The following is an 8,535-nucleotide window of genomic DNA, read 5'->3' as shown; positions in this document are numbered from 1 at the left end:
TAAAATTCAGTAGCTGTCAAAGACAGAATGCAATAATTTGTTGAGGACCCTGATGGATAACTACCCAGGGGCTCAAGGGATGAGGGGACCCCTGGGCCAGAACCTCTGTTTTCAGTGCCTGTTAGAATTTCTTGTTGGAAAGTAAATCAAACCCCTGCAAAGATTTGCAAAATTCCTTTAAAAAGACACAAGATGTTCACAAAGTGACACAAAACAACCATACATGACCAGTCCTTTTATGTCTTTTTGAGTCTGGGTGTCCTGCTCCTATGTAGAAGGGCTGGGGGAGGTCTATACATGTCTGTGCTGTGGGGCCTGTTGTCTCATGTTCCTCGGCAGTTGAGACCAGCTAAGAAATCTCAAATAATTCATGTAAGATTAAAGCTTTTTCACCATATTGTATTAATTATGCAGAAATCAAGTTTCAACTTCAAAGATTTTTCCTGTCTGAAATGTATTATTAACAGTTATGACATTATGGTACGACAATCATGGGTCATATCCTGGATTTGTTATTTTGTCTATGGCCCCAAAGTTAATTTAAACTGTAAAACTCCTGAAAGTTTCCACTTATCTTATGCTGTTTTTACGTAGAGATTCTTAAATGTGGTAACAGAGGAAACAGGATATGGACTGACTCAGAAAGCTTGCTGAAAAAAGATGCTGCAGCTGGCAGGAAGGTGACAGGGGAAATTGATGATGGACAATTTAATGTAGAAGATGAGGTGTCATGTCAGGACAGACTATTATTTAAAGAACAGAAAACTATGTAGTCATATCTACAGGAATTTGAGTAGTTGTTAGTCCAAAACTACATTTGCACCATTATACAGATCATTATTGTGGATTAAATACAGCGATTTGTGTGATTTCTTAATGAACTAATGAACTGGGAGTTAAGGTGTTGTCATGACGATGAGTACACGGCCTTTTGACCTGAATAGGATTAAAGTGATATGGATGTTCTTCCACAATTTTTTCTGGTTGCCGCTGTTTTTTATGAGATAAAACCTGGTATATTTCAGTAGTTTCCATACACAATAAATGTGGGACTCATTTGTTTATCAGTATCTCATGCAGACTGACCTAGTGGGAAGGTTTTTTTGGCACGTTTGTTATAAACTTTTCTTTCTGATCTGTCTCTGACTCATAAGTGACTAAAACTGTGGTAAGCAGAATTGCGTCGAACAGATGCAGAACAGCACATTTATAGAGTGCTGCAGTTGGCCCGGGCTGTGAGAATAAATGTATTATGGTGGTTTCAGAAACAAAGCCATGATGCTGGTATGAGTACAACCATGCACTACTCACCAAGACTGAGGAGAAATGACAGAAAGAGAAGGGAAGTAAAGTCAACAGCAAAATGACAAATATCCGTTTGCTTTAGTCAGATGAGACTTAAGAAATCACATCACTATATAAACCAAATTTTTACATGCTCTATTTGCCAATACTTAGATCAGATATATATATGATGTAATGCTCCCGTGTTTGTTTTAGATACAGCAAGTTTCATCAGACCTTTCCTAAACATATACTGTACTCCCACATCATGCTTGTTCCTCCTTTCTGTTCCTTTCCTCTCATTGTCAGTAATAATAATTCTGCCATATCAGTGACAGGAAACAGATGAAGCTGACTCTGACTAGTTTCACTGGTCTGCTCAGCAAGTACAGAGAATTGTGTCACATTGGTGGTAAATGCAAACCAGTGCACAACAGCTTTCATTTGTTTTCACTCTGCAGTAAGTTGTGATACAGTGAAGAATGTGCAGCATGTGGATGGAGGTAGAATATGCTTGTTAGAGGATTTTATGTGAAAATGATGAAAGGAACAAGGAGTATAAAGGAAACAGCTTTGCCTACTTGTCTGCATGAGTAATTCTTAACACTAATGTGCAAATAAATGCTAGGTCCCATTAACACCTTCTGTTGCATGGAAATTTTCTACAGTCACCTTTTCAGGCTCTGAGTTTGGGTGGGTCATATCACATTATTATAGACAGTAGATGAAGTTATTTCTCTTTCCTCCCGGAAAATTTGGATGTAAGTTCTTCAGTTGTCATACAAAGGCAAGCTTTTAGTGCTAGTGTGTTGTCCCAGGTTTGAGTCCGTGTTGTACCTCTGAGGCTGTATAATGCTAACCATGCACTGACATCTTGAGACCAGCTGTTTCACCAGCTAATGCTTCTGTAACATTTATACCCATTTCATACACAACCGTCCTAAACTTTGCAAGAATATGGGTACAAATACTCAGTCAGAGTGAGACTACATCAAGCTTTTGTCATCCATGAATATTTATTATTTATATAGACTTAAATGTTGTCAAGCAACATCAAGTCTACACTAAGTCTACTTGACTAAAATCTACACAACTGCAATCATATCTAAATGATCGCAAATATGACACTGCAGCAGTCCTTAGATGATCTAAATCTAGCAGGAATTGAATTTGGCTGACATGGCCACAACCAAAATGGAAAGATAGACAGATCAACAGAAAGCTTCCCTACACTTCAATGAATCATTTGAAAATAGAAGGGTATATAATACACGAATTGCACAGACATCACTATGTGTATAAACATGTATCTTGTACTTGACAGTTTTCGGGTTCCTTATCTACCAGAATCAAAATGAAATATACCATGCTTAAAGCTCCTTTTCTAGTTTTGTGACCATATGATGTATATTTCCAATCAGAATTCAATAAGTTGACTTAAAGCCCCGTTGACAAATCGTTGGTCTCTTTAGGGGCAGAAGAAGAAAAAGCTGACAAAACCACAGCCCTGACATATTATCACCTTATGCTATCGCTAACATGTTAGCAAAACAGTTCCAGCAGACACAGAACAACATTATCAGTGGAATCATGTTTCTGGCCACCTACTGAATTTAGGTTCCTTATCTGTTCTCCTTCCAGCACTGTTTGAGTCTCTGCCAACTCCTAAGAAAAATAGAGCTCTCAAAGCATACAGTAAATTTGTGAGCTTTTGTAAAACCAAAACAAAAACGTGAGAGTTTAGGTTATTGTTCTCTGTGGGTTTCCTGTGAGCGACTTATTGACTTTTTAGGAATAGTGAAAACTCTTAAGTATTGATAAATGCAGCTTTAATAATTATAGTTTGTTTGTGAGCTAATATTTGAAAGCATTGATGTGTTTCACTGATTTTTGTGAACAGTGGTGATGGAAATAAAGTCATCAGAAAAGCTTAGATTTAGTTGTCAAGTCGCTGTCACAAGGGATGATCTTTTTGTTTGGAATTGAAACAGCCTTAAACTTATATTTTCTTTGGTTGTACTCAAAACAATAAAAAAAATATATATTAGTCAATCTCAAAAATCCCCAAATAACATGAACTATTGTTATTGACAACATGTAACAGTATACCAAACCTATTCCTGAGCTCTTCCTGGTTACCTGTCAGCAGGGATGGGTCCAATAATGGATCACTTTGTGCTGGAGTTGTAAACATAAATATTTGTCCCCGTTGGGATGTGTATGCGGATGACAGGAATGTGGGGATGGAGGGTGAGGCACCTCCTGTGGTTTAGGCTCATAATTGAAGTGTGATACATAGGACACACACTGCTGTATTGAAAGCAGGGGATCAACAAAAGTCCATAATCCTCAAGGAATAATATAGGAATGTCGTAGTGATTGTTCAGGGGGCGCGCCCTCTGTTCAGCAGTCTGTAAAAAGCTGAACTGAACTGAACTACTGTACACTGCAGCCTGTTGACTCTATAAATCGGTTAAGTGTGTAGACTACCGCTGGAGCTCCTCGTCCCCTCTGAACAGCTGTACAATTTAACAGCAGACATGTTGGCTGTAGGTCAGCTGGCAGCTCTTGTAATCCTCATTCTTCAGAGGTGGATCATCGTAGCCACAGGTCTGACTCATGCGCCGGGCTGAGTTAAAAACTGCTGGAGCGCTCACAGAACAAACAGAGTCTGCTGTGGGACTCTGCCGAGCACTTCTCCAGCTTTAAAGCATCTGCCCTAGATATTTGGGACGGAAACTGTGGATGAAAACTTGAATATGGACTACACAGGGCTGCTGGTGCTGCTTCTAGGGCTCAACCTCAATGGAGCACTATGTGCAGTGGTGCAATGGACAGAATTAGATGAAGCAAAGGTAGGATGATAGTTTATTTTGTCATCTGTTTGAACATTTAGATTCTTTTGACTTATCTAACCTGCACAGATGTATATACAGACATGGTCTCTCCTGTTTGTGCTAATTAAGATGGACTACAGTATTTTTTCAAGTAGATGACACCTTTATTGTTTGCTTGTACATTTGCAGGCTTATTTGAGGCAATATGGCTACCTGAATGAGCCTGCTGATCCACAGGACCCTAATTACCTGGAGGAGATCATTGACGCTCTTAGGTAACATAGATAATTGCCCTTTCAAGGGGCAACACAGGTAGTGAGCCATAACACTCCCGGACACAGTAGAGGAGGATGTGGGTTGTCTTTTTGTGAGGTCTGTTTGCAGATTTTCAATCACCTACTTTTTTCCAGGGTCTTCCAGAGGGTGAATGATCTGCCACCTACTGGAGAATTAGATGAAGCAACCCTAGATGTTATGAGACAGCCGCGCTGTGGCATGGAGGACCCCTTCAACAAGAAGTTTCACAAATACAGAGTGATGGGTGAGCTGCAAAGTCTGAACATCAGTGGTTATAACATTTATATTTCACTTTATTAACTTAAAATTAACTAAATGTGGCTTTAAAAAAAAACATCTTTAGAGAAAGATTGTGGTTATGGTCAAATGTAAATAACCACATAATGTCTTAAGTCACTGTAAACTTTTTCTGAATTAAACCAGACCACACTCATTCCTTAACCTTAACCAAGAGCTGTGCCTAAACATAACCATAACAAGTTTAATAATATTATTTTCACTACAAGTCGATATTGTTCCACAAGTGGAGATACTTTGGTGGGAAAAAAATGAAATATGTTGCCTGTGAACATGTTTGCATCTTGCAATAGATAAATGAATTCTCATTAAATTAACAGAAAATGTAATCAGTCTCTTTTTTTTTTGTTTCCTTCAAAACACACCTGGTGCTGAAAATTAGTTGTATATAAGATAATATCTAGGAGACAGGGTTGGTAAATCATTTACTGACCTGATAAACTGCTTAAAGCGACATAAATCAATGCCCAGGCACTAAGCGTCAGAGGAGCTCCAAAACAAGCTGACAGACACAGAGACCTGATATATTAGCACTTTATGTGGAGCCATTATGACTAATTAGTTAGAAAATAATAATGTACTTTCATACCAGCAAAAACTGCACAACATGAGTGGTCATTTGCATTTGTTTGGAATGTTTATTTTTTGATAGTACCACTGGAGATAATGTTATTTTCAAACCCATTCTGTAAAAATCAGAGATCTGTGCTTAATGATCAGTCTTTTCTATTTATGATTACACTGATGATAGATGTACAGTATAGCATTGAAAAAAAGCAGGGAGACCTTCAATGCATACACCTGAAAAATCAGTTCTTTGTCAGGGAACACCAATATTTATTCCTGTTATCTGGTCACATTCTATTTTTACTTGGTGTAGACTTGAAAACGTATGTTTTGGTGAGGCTGACAGTTTTGTTGTGGTGACTTAAAAAAAAATGATACCTCTCTTTCAGGTCGTTGGAGAAAGAGGAGTCTGACCTACCGCATCTACAACTACACACCTGACATGAAGAAGTCAGAGGTCAGGGCAGCCATCCGTGCTGCCTTCAACTACTGGAGTGATGTGGCTGCTTTGACCTTCAGAGAGGTCGACTACGGCAGAGCAGACATAAGGATCTCCTTCCATAAGAAAGATGGTTATTGCTCTGTCCCGTTTGATGGCCGTGGTGAGTTTTCCCTACAAATATAGGTATTCTTTCACTATTGAACACAGACTTTGACTGTCACTTAGCCCCTGAAACGCAAACATGAATTGTTTATTTGTACCACCTGCAGGTCACGTACTGGCCCATGCTGAGTCACCAGAATCTGGTATTGTTCATTTTGATGAGGATGAGTTCTGGACAGAGGGAACATATTATGGTACTAATCTGCGTATTGTGGCTGCCCATGAAATTGGCCACGCCCTCGGCCTGGGTCACTCTCAATTCAGAAGTGCTCTGATGGCACCGGTCTACTCTGGTTACCGTGCCAACTTCAGGCTGCATTCAGATGACGTGAGTGGCATCCAGGCGTTATACGGTGAGTGTGTCAAGAAGTCCCAGTAACATGATGGCGACGAGACTGGGGCAGAACTATCATTCTGATATTGATGGTATTGTGTTAGTGTGTGTGAATTTGCATGCATCAGCACTTGTGACTCAAGCTCCCACTTTATTGATGTCCGTGTATGCAACTGTTGACCTTCAGATATAATAACAAGTGGTATGCTGAAGCTCCTCAAAAAGCTAAATCTTGTAGCTTTTAAGTGTCAAAATAAGGAAAGCATACATTCGTCCTAAAACTTCTATCCTCTCTCTGTTTTATAGGCAAACGCATCACCAGCACTTTTGCTGGTCCAACAACGACAGACGGTCCATTTCCCACAGAAAGCAGCCATGATACTGAGAGCATTCCTGACCCCTGCACTGCCACACTGGATGCCATCATGTTGGGTAAGTTACAGATCAGCTGTTGTTAAAGTAATTACAGGGAGAAACCCTACCTGCCTGCACCATAGTTTGACTTGACCTTAGACCACAGCACGTAAACACGCTGGATTTAAACTGGGTAGACAAAATAGTGTAATAATAAAATTAGAGGCAATTTGTAAGCTACAATACAGATCTGAACATTTTGATATGTCAGTTTTCAAAGTAGCACGAGAGAACCACCAGTGAAGCTCCAAAGGGAACACTGAGAGGTGGCAGGTCTTTCAGACCAAAAGAAGAGGAAGAGCTGGACAATTTGCACTGATGAATCATCATAAAAATCAAATTTTCGCAGCGGTGATTTGTTGACCATTTTGATGACAGGCTTTAGAAGTATCAGGGTGTGTCACTGTGTGTATGTTCAATCAGGTCCTTGGAGGAAAACCTTTGCCTTCAGCGGTGATTACGTGTGGACAATCTCTGATCTGGGACACAACACCCCAATAAAAATTGACAGGCTGTGGAGGGGACTGCCTGGAAACCTGAATGCTGCTGTGTACTCACAAAGAACCAACAAGACCTACTTTCTTAAAGGTAAAGTTGTTTCCCAGTACTACTGCTAATACTACTTTCAGTTCTCCAGCTGTGTGTCCAGGACTTATATTGGATGGTATCTGGTCACAGGAAATAAAGTGTGGAGGTACACCAGGTTCCTGCTGGACTATGGTTACCCCAAACAGGTGAAACGGATCCCTTCTAATATTGATGCAGCCCTGTACCTGGAGAGGAACAAAAAGTTGGTCTTTATTAAGGTATTTATAAGGAGCGGTAGTAATTTCTCATGTAACTGGATCAATATTCATACTTCTTCTTGCAGAAATCCTCTTTTCTTTTATTCCATCTCTTTTCTGTCTGTCTGTTTAGGGGTCAGAGCACTGGCAGTGGGATGAACTACAGTACAATGACTTAAGTATCTACCCCAAACCCCTCTCCATGCTCTTCACTGGAGTGCCATCCAGTCCGGATGCCGCCCTCACCTGGACCAATGGCAAGATCTTCTTCTTCAAAGGAGACGAGTACTGGCGGGTGAACGAGCTGCTGAGAGTGGACAAAGGATATCCACTGAGCAAGAAGGAGCGCTGGATGCGATGCTAGGTGTGCCACCATCAGGGGGCAGCAAGCACTAAGAGGTCGGCAGTAGGGGTGCGGGTTCCACTCCAAGGGCATTGACAACCATGCAACCTCAACAGCAGTGATCAATTGTGAAATATCATCTAACATGAAAAAAAAAATATTACTGTGGGATTGATATTATTTCACTGGATCTGATAACAACCAAGCTACTCCTTGCCTCCGAAGCAGGCTGATTGTTGTGAGGCTTACTTCTTGAGCACAAATGTGTTTTTGTGACTGTGAGAATTATGTAAGCTGAGCTATGATCTCAGGGAGAAATCAAGGGAGGCCTTTTGTTTTTCTCTCTAACATATGTGTTAGATTATGTCTTAATACTTTCAGTAAGATGTAATATGACGATGGGAGTGTGCACTTTTCTTTTCAGACTTTAACGTTTTGTTGAATCAACTCCTTAGGTATGTTTCGTGCCCTTCATTGTTACTAAACACTTACACCATTATCTCATGTATCACACTGGTCTGTGAGAAATCATGTGGCGTGGATCTGCGTCTTGTTTTTTTTTTACATTTTGTAACATTAAACAAAACATAATGTCAACAGTAAAACTGTCTTTCTGATTCAGTGCCCTGTCGCCAGAAAAGTGGCTCAATATTCCCACAAAAAGGATAGAAAACTATTTCATGTTTGCTATGATGAAAGGCCAGTCTGTCCTGCATTGTGTTTGTCTGCAAAAAAAAACTTTGGAAGCGCCATGGCAACCTCAACCAATTGCA

At 40.1% G+C, this 8,535-nt stretch overlaps 1 protein-coding gene across 1 annotated transcript; it reads left to right on the top strand.

Annotated features, from left to right (window-relative positions):
* The first annotated feature begins 3,913 nt into the window (after positions 1 to 3,913).
* mmp19 (matrix metallopeptidase 19) lies at positions 3,914 to 8,270 on the top strand. Its single transcript, XM_071493757.1, has 9 exons — positions 3,914 to 4,139; positions 4,311 to 4,396; positions 4,532 to 4,662; positions 5,672 to 5,884; positions 5,994 to 6,239; positions 6,527 to 6,652; positions 7,058 to 7,222; positions 7,313 to 7,440; positions 7,553 to 8,270. Exons 1-9 carry the CDS (start codon positions 4,044 to 4,046, stop codon positions 7,781 to 7,783), a joined length of 1,422 nt encoding a protein of 473 aa, XP_071349858.1. The 5' UTR covers positions 3,914 to 4,043; the 3' UTR covers positions 7,784 to 8,270.
* The last annotated feature ends 265 nt before the right edge of the window (positions 8,271 to 8,535 follow it).

The sequence above is a fragment of the Trachinotus anak genome, unplaced genomic scaffold (assembly GCF_046630095.1).
Source record: "Trachinotus anak isolate AG129_WGS33_773 ecotype Australia unplaced genomic scaffold, CSIRO_AGI_Tana_v1 ptg000013l, whole genome shotgun sequence".
In the NCBI taxonomy this organism is placed as follows: Eukaryota; Metazoa; Chordata; class Actinopteri; order Carangiformes; family Carangidae; genus Trachinotus; species Trachinotus anak.
The sequence above is the reverse complement of the archived record's forward strand: the minus strand, read 5'-3'. Positions and strand labels throughout refer to the sequence as shown.